Source organism: Athalia rosae, chromosome 2 (assembly GCF_917208135.1).
Source record: "Athalia rosae chromosome 2, iyAthRosa1.1, whole genome shotgun sequence".
Classification (NCBI taxonomy): Eukaryota; Metazoa; Arthropoda; class Insecta; order Hymenoptera; family Athaliidae; genus Athalia; species Athalia rosae.
This window is the reverse complement of record NC_064027.1, coordinates 17,891,791-17,917,789: the sequence shown is the minus strand read 5'-3', so window position 1 is coordinate 17,917,789 and position 25,999 is coordinate 17,891,791. Positions and strand designations below refer to the sequence as shown.

At 40.8% G+C, this 25,999-nt stretch overlaps 2 protein-coding genes across 10 annotated transcripts in view; one reads left to right on the top strand and one right to left on the bottom strand.

Annotated features, from left to right (window-relative positions):
• LOC105684940 (fasciclin-1) overlaps positions 1–25,999 on the top strand; it is a 218,304-nt gene that overhangs the window by 128,320 nt on the left and 63,985 nt on the right. For all 7 annotated transcript variants that reach the window (XM_025746527.2, XM_025746525.2, XM_025746524.2 and 4 more), the window contains exon 2: positions 1,336–1,471. In XM_025746527.2, the coding sequence (XP_025602312.2) occupies positions 1,336–1,471 (136 nt within the window). The remainder of the gene's footprint in view (positions 1–1,335; positions 1,472–25,999) is intronic.
• LOC105684939 (origin recognition complex subunit 3) lies at positions 18,100–23,431 on the bottom strand. Of its 3 annotated transcripts, none has more exons than XM_012398687.4 (14): positions 23,191–23,431; positions 22,742–22,873; positions 22,557–22,668; positions 22,299–22,453; positions 22,073–22,227; positions 21,854–21,962; positions 21,607–21,771; positions 20,811–21,011; positions 20,592–20,708; positions 20,210–20,497; positions 19,015–19,248; positions 18,766–18,885; positions 18,414–18,481; positions 18,100–18,283 (listed from the first exon to the last, which is right to left on the bottom strand). In XM_012398687.4, the coding sequence occupies exons 1-14, from the start codon at positions 23,212–23,214 to the stop codon at positions 18,178–18,180; spliced, it is 1,986 nt and encodes a 661-aa protein (XP_012254110.2). In that variant the 5' UTR covers positions 23,215–23,431; the 3' UTR covers positions 18,100–18,177. The 3 variants fall into 3 exon arrangements, with proteins under 3 accessions (XP_012254110.2, XP_012254111.2, XP_048506312.1); XM_012398688.4 differs by having other exon boundaries at positions 22,742–22,854; positions 23,191–23,430; XM_048650355.1 differs by lacking the exons at positions 22,742–22,873; positions 23,191–23,431 and having other exon boundaries at positions 22,520–22,658.

Sequence of the window (25,999 nt, the reverse complement as noted above, 5' to 3'; positions counted from 1 at the left end):
AACATATTTGTCGTTAATCCACCAGTCGCACGTTCACCCCAACTTCTTAGCTCATTCTCAGTTCGCGAGGATTCCTGTTATACCTACTCTACGTGTCGGGCATAGATAACGCGACTCTACGGGGTTTCGGATAAGGGCCCTTCTATCCCTTGTCGGAAGATCAAAGGACGATAATTTTAACCTGTACAGGCGTACAATTATGTAGGTCGCAAACATTAAAACCTTTGCGGCGGGCTTACGTCACGAGCGGCGGGTCGCACCGCTACAGCCACATTTTCGAGATAATCTGTTTTATTGAGATCGAGGTGTCATTTTATTTTCTCTAATTCCCTTTCGTTCAATTGAATTTAAAACAAGCGTGCGTTAGATGCTCGAAAATTGTGAAGAATTTTGAAAACTAGGGAAAAATATAACGAGATATTGCCGGGCAGCTGTTTCTGCCTTCTCGTTTCGACGAACGACAGCCGTCACAAATGTCCTGCAGCGACAAGGACTATCGGTGTTACGAAACCTGATTGTCATTACTTTCTGTCCTTGACGTCTCATTTACGGGACGTTGAGAAGCAGCTTGTTGATCTCCGTAAATTTTGCTAAAAATTCTTCAGACTGTTACTGTGAGCTAATGGAAGCTGAAGGCTCTATCTATTACTTGAACCGATTAAACTCATGAACTCGTCTTTGGATGTATTGCAGCGTAGCTTGCATAGTCCGGATACACGTATACGTATACGTGTTTACACGCTGAAGTGAACCGGAGTGTAAAATGGGTAAGATATTTTCCAAGAGGGCGACAGATTTTAATCTGGTAACGTTGAGCGTATCTAGTAAATCAGCCGATGCTATGGCGTGCGTTCGACCTTAGATTGAACACAGTTGGAATTGCCAATTCTCTCGCGCTGAATATCTTTCCCATGACAAAACATTAATAACGTGCGAAATTATTTGTTTTTTTTTTTTTCAACCGTTATATCCTCGGTTTTCATATTTTCCTTTGTCGATATCGCTGATTTAGTTACTTTCAGCTGTACAGACTGCGCTGTAATTATAAGCTGAAACTCGAGCTGCCAGAGTTCATGTGAATTTAAATACACGTGATTGTTACCAGCGACATAATTAACGTTTCACGCCGATTTCATTCGATCCAACCTTGAATTGAGACTAAATTTGAACCGGCTCAACTGCCGAATAAATCCAAATAAGTCAATTGAAGTTATTTTTCATCCGACTTGAGCCAAGGCGGAGATCATATTATTCCTTATCATCAATGATCAATCAAATGTTGATGCACCGATTCTCCCCACGTTTTCATTAAAACAACTTTTTCGTTTGTTGCAGTTTTATCAACTATTGGAATCAAGTCAAATCGCCAACAATACTCTATCCTTCAGGCAAGTTACCGTTTTCGCACCAACGAACAAAGCCTTCCAAAAGTACAACGGGAGCACCGATGACCTGGTCCTCTATCACATGTGTGAGTAACTTTGTATCAATTGACGGATTGGTCGATCGATCAATCCCTGATTATTATTATACGTAATTTCACCGCACGTGCATAATTCTAGGCTTTTAGCGGCAACGTGTCACCATTACTATCGCAGGTTAAATTAGGTCACTTGGCTGAGACAACAGGTCTGGCCAAATGTAAAATAACATCTGATCTTCGCCCGTCTGAGGACCGCCCTCTCCCGGATCTCGGATGAGCGTTAACGTCGTTAGTCAGACAGACTAACGTATCACAACAGGACTGTACACTTGCCTCGAGGCACCGTTGCGTTTAAGGGGTTATCCTCGGTCTGGGATAATACCGCAGTACGCTCCACTCACTCTTACGACTGGAGAGAGATGTCGTCAAACCGAATCAGCCATGAGCTGAAAATGCACCCGAACGGGGTACGGCTCTACACCGATCGACAATGAGCATGGAAAATGAATGAAACACTGAAATTTGCAGCGGGATTCCAATTCAACGAAAATCTCGAGGGATTTCGTTCCATTGACGACGAATGTGTTCTTACTCGAGTTACTAATCGAAAATAGCGCGCTTCGAATGCGGCTCGCGCGCACATTCGCGATGATTTCGATACGCTAACAGCGAGCGCGCTCTGAACTTCCATGCGAGTCTCATCGCTAATTTCAATTAGGGGAATTGATTAGCGGATACCCATCAATCCTGAGGTGTAGGACTCTCCCTCCGCTGTTCTCGAGGGAGAATTTAATTGCGTGCGGTCCAACTGTGGCACCACCTCCGCACCTAGAGCCGCCCCTCGACAAATCCCTAGGGTCGAGCGTGGCGGCCACGAGGCGGTGGTCGCGAGGGGCGACTCATCTAATTGTCAGTCATCGATCACCGGCACTGATCGAAAACACTCGGGCCAAGTGAGAGAACGTGAGAGGGACTCGCGAGAGGAGCCCGTTAGCCCGCGTCTAGTTTGTAGGCACACCCTGAACCGGGACCCGAGGCGTAAGGTCGGACGAAGTTGTACCCGAAACGAATACGGGCCGACATACGTGAAAATTGCGAAGGAAAAAGGGATCGAGCTAAGGAAGAATTCCGGAGAAGAACAGTCGGCAAGGCGTGTGTGATCGACGATGCTTGTCAACCCCTGAATCAAGCTGTTGCTCTTGAATTCCAGCCGAGCCGAATTCGAGCGGTCGTGTTCAGAAACGCTAAAAGGGCCAGGAATCCCCTTAATCGAAACCAATTCCGGATAAATATTGGATGAAGATTAGGGAGGGTAAAAAGAATGAGGTTTTCTCTCGATGTTACTACTTTTTAAAATCAGTTTATTTCTGAAAATCGAGACGTCTTTTTTTTTCAACCGAATAAAAATTCCCCGCACCCGGCGATTGCTGATTAATGGATTCCACTTGTTTTAAAACCATTAATATAGCGCGTGCTCGGGGTATCGATGCGGTACGCTTTCGCACTAGGACGTGAGCAAAGATCTTCGAAAGTTGACGCGCCCCCGTTCCCTCGCTGTTCCATTTATCCATTTTATCCGTAGGCCTACCTCCATTATTATCAACCCGTCTTGAAAGAGCATTCGAAAGGGGAACTGAGAAGAGAGCGAAGGGAAAGGAAAGGCGTTCATTAGATCTTCTTCATATTTAATCTAAGTTGAATGGCACCCCCGCGAGGGCGAGATCAGGGTCAGGTCAGGTCAGGTCAGGTCGAAATTCCATCGTACGGAGGGTGGAGAGCGGCGCTTCGCTGACGACGATTGCGACCAAGGGCCTCGTTCGAACCGGTAGATATTACCGCACCTTTATTTACTTCCACGGTCAAACTGGTCGAGTGTAGTTAGAACCCCGCTTCATTAAATAGCGCGAAACCCCCCCTAAGGATGTTTTCGTGCAATCAGACGAACTTGACTTATTTTCTCTTCTTTTCTCTTCCTAATGAAAAATTAACGCTAACCCGAGGTACCCGCATTACGACATCGAATCTATAGAAGCCAACAAAAGTCGAAGTGAGCCCAGCCAAAATTTACCGCCAAAATAAAAAAGAATACCCTTGTCAAAAAACGCGCGCGGGCTTCATTTAATAACCACTCCGATGAATCGCTTTCATTCTCCACGAAAATTATAGACTAACGGTAAGACTTCCCGACCACGTTGCAAAGTTCGAAGAATCTCGATGACGCTGTGAGTATGGAACCAATAATCGTAAAGTCTGAATCAGACTCCGGAAACGGTAAAAGTCATCGTATATCTCGTGACCCGATTGGAAATAATCCATCGGGCGACCGTCGAGAGACTAAGCGATCGGTCAAATGCGAATGCGTGACCGAAGGTGAACTCGAGTGAAAATTTCGAAGTGATAGTTTCGCCCTATGCTCACATGTATACATATACATCGTGTACTTTGCCACAGACAACTTGGCTACTTAGCTGCTTGTGTGGAACTTCGATGTTTGAAGTGGGCAGCCTCAGTCGGGTTGTACGTACATCGTACGGCTGAGATGAAGGGTGCGCATCACGTGTCAAGACTCGAAGATACGGAGGCTTCATTTGTATATCATTCGTGGTGCTCGAGATTCTTGTGCTGCACGGACTGGGAGTCAAGTTTCGAATAGTTACGCGCGTAAAATACATACCCCCGTTCCTAGTCATAGAAAGCAGAAACACGTACACAATAAATTTGTTATTTGGAATAGAACGCGATTGCCGTTGCACGTAGCGGATTTATGAATATTGAAGCTGGTGGAATACAAATTTCACGATCATGTCAGCGAATCACTTTACAAATTTGACGAACCACCATCAACGTCCCGCGCGTCACACAAAATCTGGTTACATTCGATCCGTCCGAACATTCCACCGACTATTGTTCCGAAACAAAAGAGAGAGAAAAGAAAATTTCGAGGCAAACACAAGAGTCGTTATCTCTCGTGATTTCAACTCTTGTGTGTTCGGTGCTCGCATTTCGCGCTCTTCTAAAGGCAATCCTACAAAACGGAGGGGGAATCCAGACGTTCATCGTACGCCGCGGAGGGTGAAAAAGAGTCGATCAAAAAACAACCCTCAACGCTCGTATCAACGCGTTCGTAGTTTGCTACTCAAAAATCTTGTCTACGCCGAGAATCGCACGCGATATTCCCATTGTGGAATTTATTTTTCATTTTTTTCTCTCCTTCTTTTATTTCGTGTTGAACGTCAAGCGGAATTAATTGTTGCCGCTAAATTCGCACCGGCGAGAATCGAAGCGTTCGCGAATCCGGTCAAGGCGGCATCGCAGTTGAACAGCGAGACACCACCCTTTTACGGTTCTCGCGTTGCTCCGCAAACTACGAAGCTGAAAAATGGAGAACTTCCTGGAGGCGTGTGCAGACCCCGTGCATTGATATTCCTAAGAACAACGGAAATGAGATGAAATTCCGTACAATGGATATCAATGGTTCACATTGCGTTTCCCAACGAATACGAAAACTTATAATAATAAAAATTCAGAGGGAAAGGGGTGTCGATCGTAGCTGGAACGATAAGGAGGTCAACTTTTCTTGTATCGGCTACGTCATCGCGTTTCCTGTATTCGTAAGCAAACTTTCCACGGATGCCGAGCGTTATATCCGGCTTCGAAACTCTTCAAAAATCAATCTTGGCTGAGTTCCTATCTGTTGAGTGCATTACGTCGTAAAAGATGCGATTCGATTGGACGATTTGCTGATGCTCAGAATGAAGCTGTCCGTACTTCGATTTAGATAAAGATTCGATTATAATAAGGAGGATCGATATTTTCGAAGCCGGAATGAAAGTAGATCGCCGGATGCCAAACGGAATGCCCTTCCGGCGCAGTTTTCGTTATTCTCCCATCGTATATATACGTGCGTATACGTAAATTCACTTCATCGAGGGGCAGAAGCCTGCAGCGGGTTCGCCTTACCTCATCCCAATGATTTTGTATATTACGGAAAGTTTCACAATTAGTCTAGAAAGTTTGATAATTTTGCAGTTTAAGCGCGTTGTTTTTGCGGTAGGAAAGTGTTTCCTCCGCCTACTTTAATTTATCATTTTACCTTTTACCTGCATACCCGTCTAGGTAAACGAATTAGCGGAGTTCCACCTTCCTCACTTCCGTCGACATTGTTTTCTTTCAACTTCTTTTAAATGTCACGCTCTATTCTCATCAAGATTCTAAGCTATATCCCGCTACCTTTACCCAGTAAGAATTACGTGCCTCGTCGATCCTTCTCCACAGACAATGAAAACCAAGCATTCCGAAAAGTAATAATCACATCTCGAAACACGACTGTGCAAATAACAACGAAAGACCGACAATACGTAGGTGAAATATAAAAAAATGAATTTCGCGCTTACAACAAATTCATCTCCAAAGCTAACCTAAATCGATGTATTCGTACGGCAATGTGTGACCTGCAATGTGTAGATCAATTCGAATGCCGCTTCAGGTCATTTATCTTCCAATTAACTCAAACCGTAAACATTACTCTCTTCTCATCATATACGTACAGGGTATGAAACTCGCGGTCCATTTCCAAGATTTTGGTTTGTCCAGTTCGGCCAACAAACCAACCCTCCGAGTGTATCTTAGGTATAGATGAGTTTGGTTAGTCTGATTTACTTTGGGTGCGCAAACTACGGCCAGTTATCTCCGCGAGTCAACCCCCGTAATTTCGGTGAATGCTGGAAGTGCAGCGGCAGTAGCAGTTGGACGTACGTTACCGAAGAGTGATGCTTCAGCTTGAATCCCGAAGCTGTAGACGTAAGATCGATGGTGGCAACCACGCGCATTAAGCGAGCGTTACACCTATACGCGCGGAGTTGCGAGGTTCGCGGAGCGTCGGATTTCCGAAATTGGCTGATGCGACAAAACCAGCCTTATGCTCGCGCTACGCAATACAACGATACGTGTATACCACAGAGACCGAAAGAACGGCTCCTTAGACCTCAAAAGGCTCACGCGACACATTTGAAAACTCTTGGCTCGCGTCACTTCACCCACAATACGTCTGCCATTGAAAGGGGTCGGATGAGAACGCGCGTAGACATCTGCGTAAAACTTAAGTGTGTTTTCCCGGTGATACAACACACAGGTTCTCCCTGCTTAAGGGATACCGGAGAAGAAAAACTGCATGCAGCCGTGCAGTAAAAAAATTGAAAAGAAAAAAAAAGAAAAATCCCGTCAAAGGAGAAAAAAAAAGTATAACGGGAGTCGCTGAGCAATGTACTTGCGCAGGGTAAGAGGATATATACGGGGGAACTTTTTCGCGAAAGTTATACGGAACATCAGATACACGCAGGTAGTTGTCATTCCAAATGTCCAATAAACCAATCAAACCGTTCACGCGTAAAAATGATATCGGTATAATACACATCGGTAAAATTTCACGGGGTCACCCGGTACAAGATCTCGAATAACTGTGCGATATATCCTCGATGCGCGAGAGAAAAAAAAAATCGACAATGATATCGCAAAGACCCGATTTAGATGCGAGAAAGGTCGAATCGTTATTTCGATTTTTTCACGTACACCCGGTTAAGTTGATTGTGAACGTTTTGCGGCCAAAGCTCGCATGGACAACTTTTCTTAGGCGGCCCAGCCACACGAAAGAGTTGTCCAAACGCGCGCTTGGCCGCAAAGCGTTCACAATCAACCTAAACGGGCGTATCTATACTCGACGTTTACCGATGCATTTGAGCATATTCGGCGAACCGTATTCAACGCACAATTACGTTGGACTTTATTTTGGCTCATGCTCATACGACAATCACGAGAGGTATACGTCACGTATGATACACGCAGTAGACACATACCTATACTCATCGTACGGCTACGCGAGTATAGGTATTGAAATACCCAGCCGGTTTCCACGGCGCTCAGCTAGTTCCACCCTCGCACGGTGTAATTTCGTTTCTTCTTTTCGTCTGCCTCCCTCAACCCCTGCGTTATAGCCCCGCAGCCTCGCCTTTTTCCCCGAGGGCTGGGCTTGATGTGAGAATAAAATATGACTACCTCTGCCCTGGATTTACCGCCGGTTACGACGGGATAGAAATGATCTCTTCTTATTATCATTAATATTTTATACATTTTAAAACAATTTTTTTATTTTTTGTGCTGCTTGTGACTTGAAAAATGAATATGCTGTGGAAAGTACCGTTGAATTTTTCCTTGCTGTATCGAGAATAATTTTGCGGCAAACAAGCGAAGGATTTTTTTCTCTCCCTGCCTTTCCAGATGGTTCAATGGAAAGATTTGCTTCTGAAATCGAGAGTCAATTATCTAGGAATATATTTGAGTTGAAACAAAAAAAAAAAAAAAAAACAAACGAGTCATTATTTCCGGTAATGTAAAATAAAAAAAATCGTGAGTCGAATTGGTCAACACAGCTCTCGGTTTGGCCCGAAATATTCCCCATCTCTTATCCATCTGATGTACAGGCACGAAAGTGTCTCGTTTGTTTGATTTCGTTGAACACGTATATTAGAGTCGAAGTTTGAGTATAAGCGGAGATATTCGGCAAGACCGAGTCAAATATTATGAGGTACCCTTACCAGTTGTCGCGAAAGGCGGACGACTAGCGGGTTTATACGGGTATCAGGTGGAGAATTTGCACCGCTTGTGAATCGCAACTGAACAAGAAACTTGGCACCCGGAACAATTTCATGTGGTGGAGAGCTGCAGCGCGGCGAGTAGTCCGCGCTGGTACCGTATGCAGGTAGATATTAGGTTGGCATACGTATCTATATAGCGTACGTGTATAATACGTAGCCAGTCTCTCTGACCGCAGCCGCGTTGCAGCACGAACTTCTATCCTAGCTCTATACGGTGTATATGGGGTTTGCAACGAGACACCGTGACGGACAAATAGTACCACCCTCTTTTTCAGTGCAACGCACGCCTCGCGTTGTGGTTGATATTGCTTTTCCTTCCCGTATATCTCTGGCCCATGCACCACCACCACCCCCCCCCACGCTCGGTATACATACTGTAGTGACTGCATGAAAGATACGCCTCGTACAGATATATATACGCTCATGCTGAGAAATAGTTGCGTTGAAAATTGCAAAAACTTATAATAGCCGTAGCGCATTGTAGTCGCGTGCTCCGCGGTGCCTATCTTTACCCATAGGTATACACGCCGCTATAGACTACGTACCTACGTATCTGTACGACTACCCCGTACCTAACCTGGACCTTCACCTACCCATATTACTCACGTTATCTATGTGCCGGCTGCTGGCTTTGTACCTTCCATTTTATAACTTGGTCGTACGTACGGTTATGGTTATAATGTCTACACGTATACCGCACTTTTCCGCGGAAAGTCCTCTTGGGAGAATCAGCGAGTTTGAGCGAGAACAGTTTCGGGTATTGGTGAACAGCGTTACGTGGAGAGCAAAATTCCAAAGAGTTTTCGAGCGCACGGTGACGTACATTATTATACGACGATTATTGCGACTGGATTCCATTCGGAATAGACGAAATTTTGTGCTATAAAATAGGAGGTGAAAAAATCACGTTCTTGTCGAATGTGTAAAAGTTCCGTACGCTGGTTTCCGGTGCTGTATGATTTCTGTATCGACATTATCGAAGCATTTTCTATAGATGTATCTTATTGTTAGGTACGTATGGGTACACACACAAGGTACGCGTGACATGAGTGATTTATTGACCAATTTCAGCGAGCATACACGCCCAGGCTTTTCAACCGAGAATTCCCAATGACACGTATATGGACACATCTTGAGCACATGCATTATTCGATCTCGAAGATTTGTGTGGGCGGGAAATCTTTCTCTCGGATATCGAGTAGATGCCAATCGTAGTTCAAGCGCACAACTTTCTTCCGCGTAAAGGACCTGGGCGAACATAAAATAGTATACCCATTTACGACGGTAGCTGTTCGCCGTTTCTCGGCTTACATTGGTATTCTGAATGATGGGCGCCAAGTTGAAAATTCAACTAATTTGATGGACTCAATACTTCAGGTGTTTAGAAATATATCCTGGGCTGGACGCAAAAAGTGCACGGGATGAGAATCTGGAAGGTGAATTACCTCAAGGTTCTAACCGTAGGAAGGAAGGATTTACAGAAAAAATTGGGAATAATTGGGCTTACTCGGAAAAAACAGTTTTATTGGAGAGATGTGAGAAATTATAAACATTTGCTTAAGATTAGGGAGCTATTTAGGCTAATAACAAATTGACAGAATGACACAGTCATTGGTCATTGTTATTTTTACGAAAGATATCTTCATTTAGGGATTATCCGATTTGATTTTTTATAACAAGGAGGGAATTCAATCAGACCTCAATGTTTTAACCAAAGAGGATTGCATACGACCTTTAGTTTATAAAATGATTTCATCCTAGGATCAAGATTTGAATTTAAGGGAATGTCACAGTGTCTATTCCGCAATGCAGTTTTAAGGTACTAGAAATAGAACGGTTAGAGCTCCGGACAGGCAGAGAGACCGAAGTTTTCTCCGCGATGCCAGTAACTTCAACTTGTATCACCAAAACGCCGGAGGTATGGAGGCGATGGTCAAGACTCTTTGTGCGGAAAATCGGGCTCATTATAGATCCGACCTGTTTCCTTTTTACTACGGGCAAGCCTCTTTATGATTCGCCCTCTATCGGCCAAACAATTAATCGGGCTCCTTACTTGATATTGAAATGGTACATTATGCTGCTAGGGAGGAAAGTGCGTGATTTTCGCCGAGTGCGAGGTTTGCTGCTCGAGAACGAGGTGAACATCAGTGGGGCATATATACTATTTTTTAGCCGACTTCAGTTTTTAAAATAATCCTACGACGGTACAACGCTACAATATACAGGTTATGTTATGAAAGGCATCGAATTTAACAGCCCAAATATGATATTGTTTAAAATAATATACAAAGGATCGGTTTAAGGGCGGAGCCCTAGTGGGGGGATTTGGAAGGTTTCAGGAGCATCTTCAAAAGATGAATATACTTCAGACCGATCAAATCAATCAAAGATAGAATCGGTAAACCAATCAGAAATACACGAAGTATGGTATTGCTATAGGGATTGTAATGCCAAGATATATTCGCGTAAACGTAATTTTTTCTGTTTATAGTTTTTTTCTTCCCACTAAAGTCACTTTTTGGCCCGCAAATTTACTTTTATTTATTCCAATTTTATTGATATCTCACTTATATTACTCAATTATCTCCGGGATGAAATCTATTTTATAGAATATGACGTATGACGGGTATTGCACACCACGCTACACTACATTCACAATGCGTGTTTTTCCGCTGTTGTCGCGTTGAGAAAAAAAATCTGAATATCAACGATCGGCTGGTACTCTTTGACAACTCGTGTCGATCACGTATAAACAACGCACCGCCCCGTAATTTGGCTGGGTTCTCATAGCTGATTCGCACCCTTGTCCGAATTCGTTCGGCTGTCCAATTCATCGCCGAAATGAAACAAGTCAAGGACTTCGAGGTACTCGTCAAACCGAGCGAATTTGCCGGTATTCTGAGGTGGTGGCTACTTTTTTCACCAGCAGGAAGTCAGTAATATACCGACGTCGGTTAGCGTGTAAAAATCAATTCCCAATTCCCAATTCTTGATTTCATTTTCTTTTTTTTCTTTCACCGTCGATATATTATTTATGAAAAACAACTGAGGTGGATTTCTCTCATACGGTATTATGGGACCTACTGTGCAAGCACTGAGATTCCCAGAGGCAATTCAGCATTCATAGAATATTGGAGAAATATATATGATCTCCATAGATACCTGTATATGTATGAACCTATCTATCACGTGAAATATATATAAGGGAAAAATAAGGGTATATTGAACCACTAGGTAAATTGAACCGTTCTATAGGAAAGTATATAGGTGGAGCAGTGTAGTTTCTCTAGATTCGTTTAATTCGCTCGGTGATCCAATAAAGCGCAGTACATGAAAGCACTATTTTATTGTATGGAAAAAATGAATGCAATGGTAAGGATAGGGTATGTTTTCATCATTTCAATATTATCCTTTACTGGGAAAAGGATATACGATCGGCGTCTAAGAAATGTTCTAGAATCGTAACCAACAGGTTTTCCTTCGGTATTATGTAAAGATATAAGGGTATCTATACCTTTTCATCATATAAGGCGTACCTTCGTCTTCGTCGGGGGTAATATCCCCCAGAGGACATCTCTCACGTAATTCTCTTTTGTCGAATCTCATTCGCCGGATCCTCTGCAAAGAATAAAATTAAACAAAATTGAAAAATCAATCTTTCTCCTCCGGAGACCTGAATTCATCCGACACCTTAGCACTGGAAATACCGTCCCCTTCCTGCTTTAACCACGTCACTGCGAAAATTACATTTCACAAAATACATAGTATCAAAAAAATCGCAGAAATGTAAAACAATGAAATCATGCAATGTATGTAGATACGAAAAAAATGATGAATGTTTTAAAAAATGTCTGTTTGCGATATTGCGATCTCAATTTTGAAAATAATGTAGATACGAAGTTGACGCAGAAAGGGGACGATACGCCGTTGCATGTTATTTCGAGCACAAAGAGCTCGATTATTTTGTTAATGATTAGTCGGATGAACAAATTTTACAAACCAAAGTTGTACGAGTAGTTTGGAACCAGGGAACACTAATCTTGAGGTTTTTTTTCTACTTATAATGGGAATCCTCTTGTATACCTGCTTGAATTTGGTACCGGAGTTCGAGAGAAACAGAAACAAAATTTAACCCATTTTAAATGGGTCACCCTATATAATACGTATAATAGATACGAATACGTGTACACTATCCAAATGTACAGGTATACGCGTTCAAGAAAATTTTCCTTCTCGAATTCGCTCGTAACCTCTTGAGACCGATCCACTACTTCTGCACGTTTATAAGGACTCTCAACTCCTCCAAGATGGAATCCCTACCACCTGTCTACAATGACTATTCAAGGAATCTATTCGCTCTTTGCACGTATGTCGGTCACACACGGGGTACATTACTACTGGAATGCATCCGACAGGATCTTCGCGGAATCCTATGAGGTGTCAAGTGTTAATAATTCAGCCGACACGATCTGACATCAATTCTTGAAGATGTGAGCGGACTTGAATATTGTATTAGCTGAATCTTTCTGATTGACAGTAAAGTCTCTGTGGTATCGACTCGGAAACCTCGAATGTAGATTGATTGGACGTAGAGGTCATTCGAAAGATAAGATAGATCCTAAAATTTTGTAGCAATCGGTTATGTAAGGAGATCAGAGCATTGATATTATGGGGTATAACCACTCTCGAAATTCATGTGAATATATGTACACATGGAAACCGCAAAACCATGGGGGTTTTATAGGTTTTTACCGCGTGGGAACCACGTCAAAATGAATTAAGATTTTGTATAATGTTGGAAGTCGACAACCTTTCCCCGCTTTCAGCGAAAGAAAGAGATACGGGTAAGGCAAGGAATGCAATTACTGGAACATTCTTCAGGGGGCATTCCCTATAACTATTTTACCGTGCTGATTACATGGCTATATACATCTACCTAAGTATATAGGTACTGTTTATGGCCTATATACACCGACGGTCTTCAGATACAGGAGTAGGTAATATACCAGTAATAAGGGAGCAAAAAAGTCCGCAAATTACATGGGGTCTGGGGACAGAAACGGAAGTATACAGAATTACAGATAAACTGCAGTTAACTTGACGAATGGACGATTTCGTAGAGAAATTTCACCACTGATCTCGACTACGGAGGTGGAACATATACATTATACAGATAATTTGGTGGAAACTCTACCTCACCAAGCGCCGTCGGGGGGTCGTATTAAACTTCTCGAATTTTTGGACGGCTTAATAATCGAGTATTTTTCAAGGGAACGTCCGTAATCGTACCATTTGGGGAGCATCGACGGTGGGAAAAGATGGTGGTGTAGATCACCCTGCGCAGTTGACAAATGTCCACGGGAATTGAATGCCGATTCCCACGGGAGAAATCGAGTCCTCCGAATCTCAGGGAACTTCATTCTTGCCTGTAACGCTGACAAGATCCAACAGGGATAGGAAAGGGATTCCCGTTGAGTTAAGGTTAGGTTTTAGAATTGAGTAGGGGATTTGATACGGTATATCGGTATATACACGCAAACGAGAGGGTTGAAGCATTCCGGGATAACCTTCTCTTACGCGCCACGCCTCTTTCGTTTTGCTAAATTGATTGTTTGTACTCACCTGTATACATATACATACACATACACATTGGCGAACGTTCCGAGATTCGCTCAAATATATATCCGTCTTTGCTATACCGATACTCCGTAGAGGTGAGTCGATCAATTTTCAATTCACAACCTGTACCTGCAACGGTCCACAAATTGAGATTGACGACCCACTTTTTCAATACGTGTATCAAATGTCAAATATTAATCCTGCTACATTTTTTTTCTAATTCCAATCGAATGATGCTTCGATTGGAAAAAATAACGAACACTTACGTACGCCAGAAAACCCATATAGGTACGAGCGGCATTCGCTTGGCATATTTTGGTGTACGATATGCTTGCACGCGACGAAGTTGATTCGATTAAGTGGATAAAATTTCGCGAGACCTTTGCATTCCACTATGAAATCATCCTCCGAGAATAACATTCTATGAATTCTATGGTATAGATACATTGCGTTTGCTGGTTTCATTTGTTCACTCCGCGCGTAGGTGTATAAAGCTTTTATTCGTTATGCTATAGGTATATAAGGTACGAAGGTATACCGAGGGGAAGAATTGCAATACCGTATCTGCAGATACTACCGGCATTTCTCATTTTGACCGATGCATTCAACGCCGCTTGAAGTTTTAATTAGACAATTCTGCTGCTGCGAAACGAAGCGTCTTCGCAGTACATGTATAGGTATACTAAACGTGGAAATATCTACTTTCGTAGCTCGCTGAAACGTTATATTGTAAATGAACGAAAAAGGCGAAGAGTACTCCTCGCGTTGTACTTTATAATTTGTAGTATTACATCTTCCGAGTAACTTATCGATGGAAATTTTTTTTTTTTTTAATTAAAATTCAAAATATAGGTGCCTACATTAGCAATGGCTCGTTATACCCACATGACCTCGACCCCGTGGGCACCGCATTGTAACGGCAATTTTGTCGCGGAACAAATGAGTTTTGAATCTCTGAAGCGGGTTACCAAACGCAGGAAAATTTTGCAGACTATGGTACCCACCCTGGTTAAAACCCGGCTTAGTCTACTCCTTTTCTCCGGGGTTACGCTGTACGATAGGATCTTGGAGGGCGTTGTTGAGGGCAGACCTTAAGTCTTCTCTGAGCCCGAGGCTAAGTCCACGTTGCAAGAACTTGGAGCTTTCACCTACATCTATGGCAGAGGAGAAAAAATTGAGACCACTAGTTCCGTTCGTATACATATGTATTGAATATCAGCGTCTCTTTCATCTGTTTACACTGCAGATCGCGAAATTCGAGAAATTCCATTTTTATGTATTTTTTCGGGGGCGGTCAAAATAGTAAAAATAAGCAAAAATTTTGATAAGCTCATCTTTGTACAAGGAATCTATAATTTCGACAATTTTTTTCAACGTGTTGTGAAAAATATTATCGAAAGTTACGCAGGACCTCGAGGGACATGGTTTTGTTAAAAAAAATTAAAAACATCGAAGTTTTCTTAACTTCTGTACACTCTACACGAAACTTTCTACGAATTGTGAGAAAAATAAAATTATTCCTTTGTATTGAACTATTCAAATAACATTTAAAAAAAAAAAAGGGGGAAAAAATTAGGTCCCCCGAGACTTTTAATTGGTTTTTGAAACGAACTTCATTCAGCTGTTTTACTTTGCCAGTGGATAGTATGCGGCGTAATGAGTGCAGATTAGTTTAATTCGAAGTGATCCTTGATGAAGGTAATTACTCGCAATGAAGTCTGTTTGACCTTTTATCACCCCCGGCTCTGCAGAGTCTTATGTCCAATTCTCGTTCGTCTCATGAGAGACATTGTGATATACATAGTTTTTCGTGTAATTCATCGCCCGCGCTGTTACCAGAGCGACTCACTTTGAGCTCGACGATAAAAATCCAGTCAGACGTATTTTACTGACACCATATTCAGGCAACACGTTGAAAAATTCATCGGACATATATGCACGTGGATTTTTATGCGAATATTTGCACGGACCCGGATAAAGGTATAATAAAGAAAGTTATGGGAGCTTCAAGATCAATTTTAGGTATCCTGCAAAAGATGACCCAAATTGCTCTAATCCGTCAAAAAGACTCTCGCGAACGTCAACCCCGAACCAATCACTTCCTCCATCAAAGTCAATTCGGTGTCTACCCGATATGCAAAATATGCAAGATCCCCTGCTCACGCTGCATCAATTCTTCTCCTTGGCAGGTATAAGAATTCCCTTCAAGATATGCGATGTGAGGTCGGATCAGTCATCAATACTCTACAATTCATTTTCTACGATACCTCTGTATAACACACATCCACGCGAAACGTACACGGCTGAAAAAGCTTCGGGAAAGTTTTTCTTCCGTACCTCCGACTGTTGGTGTGATTTTGAATTTCTGACAAAAAAAAAAAAAAATCCGGATATTTGTCCCAAGGGGTCATGAAAGATCGAGATCATGATTTCCTCAAATGGGACGATAAATTCGCAACCAGATTTATTCTATCTTTGCCACTTCGTTTTCCGACAATTTCAATTGAATAAACGCTATTTGAGCGAATATCTTGCCAATTGACTATACGTTTGAACCGCCGTACATCGGAACCATTAATTTCGAAAAATCTGGAATCCCAGGTTTTACGTGGACCGAGCCGCGTATGCGCATACACACGTACGTAGTGTACGTACGTGTATCTAGCTCTCATATCATCCGTTCTTCTCCGAGGTCCGGAAGACTGCGCAGGCCGGAATAATTCAGAGCCTGAGATGCATATTGATGCTGCAAATCGAAAATCTGCATAGGCGAGCTCCCTACGGTGGCAGAATGCTAACCCAGTTCTTTTGTTGTACCCTCGGGTAGATTTGGTACAGATTATTCAGCGGTGTACCGTATGGATCCCCGTTGCGTCTCCGGACCGCGTGTCTCTTTTTGTTGTCATTATTATTATTATTACTACTATCATAATTATTATTATTTTATTCGTCGAAGCTCTTATACATATGCGGTTTGCATTGTGTGAATACTGAATAGATACGATCCGAATTTGAGGGGAATTTTCTTTGACGGACTGTCATGCCGCCGTGGGCTATATGCACGCGTTATGCGGACAACGCTGACCCCCTCCCCCCATACGACTTTAGCAATTTAAATAAATTTTTTGTTCGATTATTATACACCAGTCTGTCGATCGGGTTATGCAAATTTGCTAAGCACGAGTTATTTCAATAATAGATAACCGTGTGGAATTTAGGGTATCTAATACCTGTATATTTCGTCTAACAATAAGTTGGTGTAGGACGTTTGTGGCAAAACTGATATTTCGGTTATTTTATGGTAGTCCGCCTCGCATATTACCTTCGAATTCTGGTGTATATACTCACCGAGAGTGTATGTTCATGTAGGCGGAGATATGATCGTTTTCTCTGGATTAATTTCCTGAATGTAATTCCACGCAGGTCCTATATATGTATAATATATACGTACATAGCCTTACCTCTTCGGCCTATACAGATGGACCCCGAACTACGAATTTTAGGAGCCATTTAGTCGTTACCCTCGAGTTAATTAAACTTTAGCAGTTGAATACTTGAAATTCCTTATCAGGGGGTTAGCCCGATTGTTTCGCAAGACTTAAGTAAACTCGAATCCTCGAGATTCTTAGATCACGAGGCACTACATCATCATTAAAATCAATCGCTTGCGATGCTCGTAAAAGTTCATCGTATCTTGAAACATTGTTTTCGTTTAAACTTTGGCCGACGACAAAATTAGGGAAACGACACAACGTTTCTCCGATTTTTTCTAACAGCGACGCCATACCGTTAATCGACATACGTGCGTAAGAATTTATTCGATTGACTTATACCGAAAATGCATCTTGAACTAACAACAAATGACGAAAACTCGTGCAACTTGCGGTTCCAATGTGTTTCAACATTTTATAAGAAAACAAAAATTAATCGACATTACTCTACGGCGTCCTCTACACGAGTTCACATTGGCATAAGTGACTTTTTCCATTAATTAGCATTTATACGTCTGCAAAAATCGTTGCAGCTATCGGAAAGCGATTCCAGGCTGGTTTACCTGTTAATAAAATCACCGCCGGCTTTATTCAGACGCATATTTTTCGTTACTACATACGCGAGCAATACGTGCCGTGCATTTTCCGCGCTGCAACCGTGAAACCGTAAAAACTGCGGAGGAAAATAAAAAAAAAAAAAGGTTACAGCAAAAAACCAAATCTACGTGACCGGCGTACAAAAATACCAACGGAAATGATCCGTGAATAAAAAAATTTCACTGGACTCTGCAGTTTAACGAAATTCCTAGTCTCGAAATTATTTTCCAAATGCATGAAGTTTTTTTTTTTTTTTTTCAAATTTTTTTTTCAAATTTTTTCGAGACAAAAAGGGAGGAGGATTAAATGGAGTGTCAAATTGATGAAAAGTGAGCTTTTTATCGTGCCAAGAAACAGCGTAAATTGTACAACTCTTAATACTTTGAAGTTATTAAAGTTAACTGCACCCCCAAGTGAGTCGCATAACGTGATCAGTCTTTTTTCTCGAGGTTTTGATGAATCCTAGAAACTGTAGTTCCGCCACTGCCCGAGTAAACCGTGCTCTGAGTGAATTGCGTCAAGGAAGTTTGAAGAAAAATTAAATCAACTTCGCGGCAAAAGTTTTCCCACTACTTACGTTGAAAATAAAACAAAAACATGCTCTATGTTCGAACTTGTATTGCATAAGGATACTGCAGCTCTGGATCTACTTCCCGTTGCTCCTCCCCCGATATCTCTGGGCACACGATGGTTAGGAAAGCCTGCAACATCGCCGAAGCAAGCCAATTAATGGATCAATACAATATAATTCCAATCAATTTATGATCAGATAGAATATTCTGATGAATTATCATCGTGTCATTGGTATTCGACGACGTCAAATAGTGTTACATGCGATGACGCGCTGCGCAGTAAACTTGCCGAATCCACCGAAACGTGACAATCGTCGGATACACAGTTTAAATAGGAAAACAAAGGAACAAAAAAGCGACGCAATCGAACACCCGCATGAGTATAATTGATTGGTTATTGATATCGCTATTACCTGCAGCCAGTCGTACATGTTAATGAGCCTTCCACATTCCAAATGAAGCTTGTAAATAATGCTCAAGTCAGGTAGAGTGGCAAGGATTGATTGTTCGTTGTTCGAAGTGCAGCAGGAACACTGGAAATATGAATAGTACTCACGATTATTGAATTAAGTTGAAAACTGTGCATAATGCAACAGAAAGTGAGCAGAAAATTAAACGAACAATGGAGAATCAAGTGCATTTTTTTTTATGATGTGACTTACGTCCAGATACGCTTGCGGGTCATTTAAACCAGTGTGGATGGCAGCGCGTGGAGATCCGATAATGTGATGTTTCACAGAGTTTCCATCGCCGAAGAAAAATATTTCACTGGCAGGTAAAAGAATTGGATTTTTCAAATAAACTGAGAAGATTTTCTTGTCCAAATAGTCGATGAAATCCAATTGGGCCCTCTTGTAAGGCGAGATTGAATGCTTTTTTGACATTTCTAGTAGTTTCTGCAAGTCGAAATCAGTTCTACCGTTCGATTTTTGTGTCATATATTGCTTTATTATTGTATTTCTATTTTTTTCCCCCCTACAACAAGCAACTGCGAGTATTCGATCATCGGTGCTCATCGATTGAGCAAATAATTAATCAGTTCACGAATTTTACAACATCGTATTGGCGCGGAGGATACGAAAAGCGTCATAATTCAAACCTTCTGCGTAATTTTGACAAAGGTAACTAGTAGTTATATTGATTGGTGGCCGGCGATACGTGAATTCAATGATAATAACTGAATCCATCGGGCACCCTAATCGCATCCGTAATTGAAGACAAATCCAATGAACATTTATTTCTATTAGATTGATACTGGATTTAAAATGGTGCCGCTAAAATTCAAGTTATTGTACATCCAGCTTCGTCACCTCGACCGAATTAGTTTGAAAATTGATTAACCTTTCGATCACGCACAGGTGCGAATATACGCACCAAAAGCTCTGTGTATAACAAACGAGCAGCAGAAGAGTGTGTGATCGGAGAGTTTATAACTATGCCGCCGAACCCAATGATTTTCCATCATCTGGTGAATATATGTAGGTATAACACAAATACGCGAAAACTGAGGAATCCGGTAACGACTCGACCGTAATATCTCTAGCTGTTTTCCCGTAAACAATCAATTAATAACGATTGAAACAACAATTATTCGCGTACGCTGTAGCGGTCGTTTTCCACTAATATAATCTCCGTAATATAACACAAACTTCACTATTCGAATTTCAGTAATTGAATTAGCGTAAATGATTTGCTATTCATCTACAAATCTATTTTGTCCTGGATTTTATCGAAGGCTCCAGTATTTATGCGTTTTTTCAAAATGAACTAAAGAGCCCAGAAAATGTTGAGTGATTAACAAATAGTACTTGGCAATAGCACGTGAGTTTTAGATACATCATTTAATTCAGTTCCTACCTCTTTCAACTGAAATCGATTGAATTTTTCATTTCCTATATCGAGTTCGGTAGTCTCTCGAACTAACTCCAAGTTCGCATCGCTGATAGCATCTCGATGTTTGCTTAGACTCAGTTTAACATCCTCCAATACGTCAGCAGCCCCTGAGTTTTCGATAATATTTACCATAGATTCTAGTTTCTGGAGTAGTTCTTCTTTAGAAATGAAACCCAAAAATTGCAAGCAATCTTTGTACTCCTGAGAATCGGTTACAGAACAGCTTGCTGCTTTGGCGTACGTTTCTCTCAACTGAAATTGAAGAAACGCATCTCGTGTGTCGGTCTTTGCATCGCACGTAGATTTGGAATTTCGCAGCACATAATACTCGCAAATGAAAACTTACCTGCTTACCGAGCGGGGCATTCGGAAGATCCGAAGTAACGCAATGCAAACATTTTAGAAATATTTGAAACGTCCATGTAAAATCAAATATCTGGTTCATCAATGTCAAAAGCAACTCCTACGCGAGAAATGAAACTTTCGATTACCTATTGTCATTCATAAGTAAGAAACTAAAAGAATAAATAAATTCTGATATGCTCACTTAATGATTGAATAATACCTTAAACTCAAACTCATCGTCTCGCAAAGATTCGCGTTTCTCTTTTGGTAATTCCTGGATATATTTGGCGATGGAATCCAGTTTCATTATCTCTTTCAAATCCGCGCTCGTTAATGCGGATATTTTAGATTTTATTTCATCCTTTTTATTACAGCACAAAGCGTTGATGTTATTTCCGTAAAAATGTTGCATCATACATAGCTAAAAATTACAGCAAAACCGAAATCAATTGCAGGCTTATCCCAAAATATTCACATTACCATGTGAATTCATTAAATAATGATACACGCCTCTGGTACGTGTTCACAACCTCTGATTATAAGCACGTTCAATTATTATGATTAATATCCATAATATGCGTGTAATGAGAGCCGTGAATTATTCAACAAGACTGAGGTAATAGATTTCAAATCGTTATCCATCAAACCGAACTTTAGTACAGCCGCTTCAGAAATAAAATTAATCAAATTGCGATCAGATGCTGCATCCGCGGATACAAGAGATGTATTATCGAAGAATTTACTAATTATTGCCAAAAAATTTATTCGAGTTACAACTAGATTGACAAAAAATTCACGTCAAATCAAATTTTAATGGGTTCATAAAATCACTAATTATCTCAATGGAATTTTTTTTTCTACACCTTATTACATTACGAATAAATTTACGAATAAAGGACTCTTTTTCATAATTCCGAACTAATTTCGAAGCCTAAGTTATTTTTGTCTGCAATAAAGCTCCGATCAGCTTTGCCCTGCGTGAAAGTCACAGTTATTTAGTTTTCGATATCGCTCACCTTATACCCTTCCAAAAATCCGCGGACGGAAAAATCATAGAACAGAAATATATCTGTGAGTAACTGAAACGCCCGTCCAGTTAATTTAAAAGAAGTTTCCGTAGAAAGTACGATACCCTCAAATACACTTGAAAGACTTTTCACCTGCGATTGAGCTTGAAACACCTGTTTGACGTATTCGAAATTAAATTTATTATCAAAATTAAATTTTAGAAGTGGAGGAGAAGGAGGAGGAGGGAAAACTTGCCTGAACTTGCAACTTAGACGTTACATGATGTGGCAAAGATCTGTGCACAGCGTGCAAAGCCGTTGCCACTCCGAAAATTAAAATAAATTTAATTTGTTTCGAATAAACACTATAGAGGAAATAATAAAGTATTAATAAATAAAATAAAAAGCAGATCGGACGCGGTAACCAACCAAAATATGATTTTTACATTCAAACAACTAGTACCTATATATCTACCTCAATATAAGAATAAATTCTTGCAAAATATCAGCAGAAGAACTTTCAAACTCTGGAATAATTATTAGTAGGGGTTGTTTTGATGTGCATTCTTCATACCAAGCATTTAGTACACTTGGGGTGCATTGATATTTCTTCATATTCAGACTCGTGTTCTGTGAAATATTTAACATTTGTCATGGAATCATTGTTGATGAGCATCAAAATTGGCCATCAATTGACGTACCTCAGAAACATTTATGAGTTGGTATACGGTTTCTTCCAACATGTTTTTCAAGTTATAAGAGTCTCTACGCTGTATAATTGCAACATGTTGGGTAATATCTTTGAATTCATGTGCCAATAAATTAAATAGCGTTGCATGGTCAGGTAAATTAACACCTGAAAAAAACCGCAGTTTTATCGCCTTCTAAAACCCATTATTCCTAATTTAATTCAGCTACACACCATTCCAAACTATGTTCAAACAACTTCATGTACTTGCCCGTGAGTAAAATAGCTGTAGGTATTTCCCCAGATAATGTATCGTAATTTATCGTCGAAGCATATAACTTCAAATCCACCAGAAGTTTGGTAAACATTTTCGAATTTATGTTCTATAAAATATATTCGATACATCGAAATTATCCACCTGTGTATTCTCATCAGAGCGTGCAAAAATGAACCTACCTCAGCGGCTGTTTGGATAATTGACCATGCTTCTTTGTAAGCAATATACCATGGTTCTGTACAAAATACAGGTTTTGTTGCTTTTCTTTTTTTGTCACCAATCCTGTATTTCCCTGGGAATGCAAATATCCCCTAAAATTAGGACGATCATAATAAATACTTATTGGAACTAAGACCGCTAATATGTCGTTATTCAAGTTCAAGACTCGCAGAGATTATAACCAAGAGTCAAGCCTCATTGATGCCTCGTCACGAATTGTGAATAGGGTCAGAAATTTCATGCCTTCCTATGCAGCAATAATTTAAAAGGACTCAGACTTAATCTACCACAATCCCACCTATAGACTTTCTATTGGTTCAAACATATCGTTAGCTCAGCTCGGATAGAGTTAAGGTTATGTCAGAACAGCAACAGGTTGTAACCAGTGTAATGACTCATTATGGCATACCTTCGACACGGATACGTTCTCCATTGTGTCCTGCAATTTGGAAAACTTTTAAAGTTCATTAAAGCACTAGTGTGCTCACATCAATACTATTCCCACTCAAAAAATAGCTAAAGTAAACCGAGCTCAGACTCGCAGTTCGTTGGAACAGTTTATTCGAACTGGTTTGAACACAAGCTCGTGACACGAGTTAACCGTGGTCTGCACTTTACTCGGCATTTCGGAGTTCGAATACGCCTCACAGATGGGGCTCCTACCAACAATAAGAGAGCCCCACTCGGTCGCTTTCTTGTTGGAATGGGAAGAGGAAACGTGCGACATATGATCGCGGCCTTCGTTGAATCATTGAATTGAGTCGGCTCCATCTCCTGCCTGATTGATTTGCTTGCAAGTGATATATCTGCAGCACGCTCGTCCGACAGTATACATATATGTTAACGACTTACAAAATTCCAAAGAACCAGATGACATTTTCACATGTTATTTACATTTAAAACTTCGACTGCCGTGGGGCACTGATTGTATTAAAATTAAGAGTTGCAATTTGGCAGGCATTTTTTTAATATATTTTGAACCGATTTAGGACTATCGTGAAAAAAAATTCAGACATATCCAAAATAAGAACCACCCTATTATACATATATCGAAGAGTTTATTAAAGGTATATTAAATCTGATTTAGTACACCTTTAATGAACTTAATGAAACTATCAGTTTTTCACAACAACATTTTATAGGGATTATAGTGACGATCTTTGTACAAAGCCTATCAGTTGTAAAGCCCAGCGGGTGTAAGACCTGTATCATTTGGACCGGAAGTTGAAAGTGTATCAAATTGGAAAACTAGATGTTCGTTGGTGATCTATTCGAGAGATATAGCTACAATTTTGCCGGTGCAACTGCCACTTGCATGCCACAGTAAAAGTTGAACACAGCTCTAATAACTTAGATACCTGAAACCACCACGGTCACATTTGCGAATATTCGGTCACGCGGAATAGGGTCTATGGCAAAGTTTGTCCGGCACTCATAATTGATTTACCGGAGCTTCTAAACAGTTAATTTTCCATAGGTGAGTATTATTACGGCTTTCAAATCCCTCCTGAAGTCCTGACATGCGACGGTGCAGTTGCGCTACGTTGATATAGTATATTATCGTTCATACATATGTAAATACATATAGTATATGTTCAACATTCTACAGGTATACAAGTTGATTCAGCCAAGCATACATAACAGTTTGACATATTGTAGTAGGATAGTTTGAAGGGGGTGGGCGGTATCAGGCTCACATGCATCAAGCGCAAATCAAACTATAGGGCCTCTTTCATCTTTTCTATTTATTCGCCAAAATCGGCGTCGTCTCGATATACAATTGTCTCTGGTCAAAACCTAACTAACTCTCGCCGTTCAGATACTTAATCGTTCCCCTCAGGCGGCGTCTAATCTTTATTTACTTATAAACTTGCGCTCACCACTCCAATCACCTCGATCAACTACTGACATTTTTTTCCAAAACGGTTAAAGTTGTGTTATGAATCTCATAATGTACGCTGAAAGAAGAGATGTCAGAGTTAGAAACGTGACATCGACGGTCACCACGAAATTCTTTCATATTTTCCGCTCGCAATGGCAACAATCGCGCTCGTTCTTGTCCAAGTTCCTACTATAAATATGAATTACCTACTTTCAATCACCGAGATACATATAATACTAACATCAGAGATTTCAGTAGATTCGATGACCAATATACTTGAAAAAAAAATTCAGATAAAATCGAATTTGATGTTCAGGCTTTTGGACTCGTTAGTTATTAAATTATAGCGACGGGGGTATGAAATTGCTTCAAAAATGGGTGAGAACGGAATCATATAATGAATTTATCCCTCTAAAAGCCTGCTATATCAATCCCTGTAGAATATGGAATAAAAATTTAATCAATAGTTGGAAGTATATTGTTCGATATCTATCGTTCCACTCCTCTCTGTGAAAGCCGATATGTAGTTCCACGTAGGGTGTGGTATTCGGTCCGCCTGAATTTCTTTTTAATATGACGTTCCTCGCATACATTGAGATCTGCTATGTTCATAGCGACTACAGACGGATTCGCAATTACTTGTTTACACCTCATAAAAATGAAAAATGAAATAGAAATTACCATGCAATTGTGCAGAAGAAAAGACAGCGAATGTAGGAAAAAGTGAGGGTGGGACTGATATAAAGAATCATCGCGGCGCAGATATATTTTTTTTCTTATTGTACCGACGAATAGCTTGATTTCCGTCGGCGTATCTCATTATATTTTTCCTCTTCTTTCATTTTTTAATACGTTCAACGCGTAGCTGCAGATCTCTCCGGCCGTTTGCAGGCGTTGTTCCATCCATACGTGATTTCCACTCTCTGATGCGGGTGAAATTAGATATCCACTAGTTGGGGATCATGCGGTCATGCTAACCTTATCTGGATGCTGTGCACTTGGTCCAGCACTGCAAAAGCACTGCAGCGGATTGTAGATACATAAATACTATCTACTATCTACTATCTACGTATATGTGTAGATACGCACGTACACATTACACATGTATAATCGTGCGGTCGCGGGGTTGTATTGAAGGCGCAATACATAACATACGTATACATATGTATATCGTATTTGAAGTGGACTTGATATAACATTTGAGGGTTGGTTCAGATGTGATGTTATAGTGACAGAAACAAAATATTACTGCAACCTGACGAAATTTGGTTCCCTGGACAAAAAAAAATGTGTTTTTAAAGTGGGGTGTTTTTTTTTTTTTGATTTTTTTTTTCAT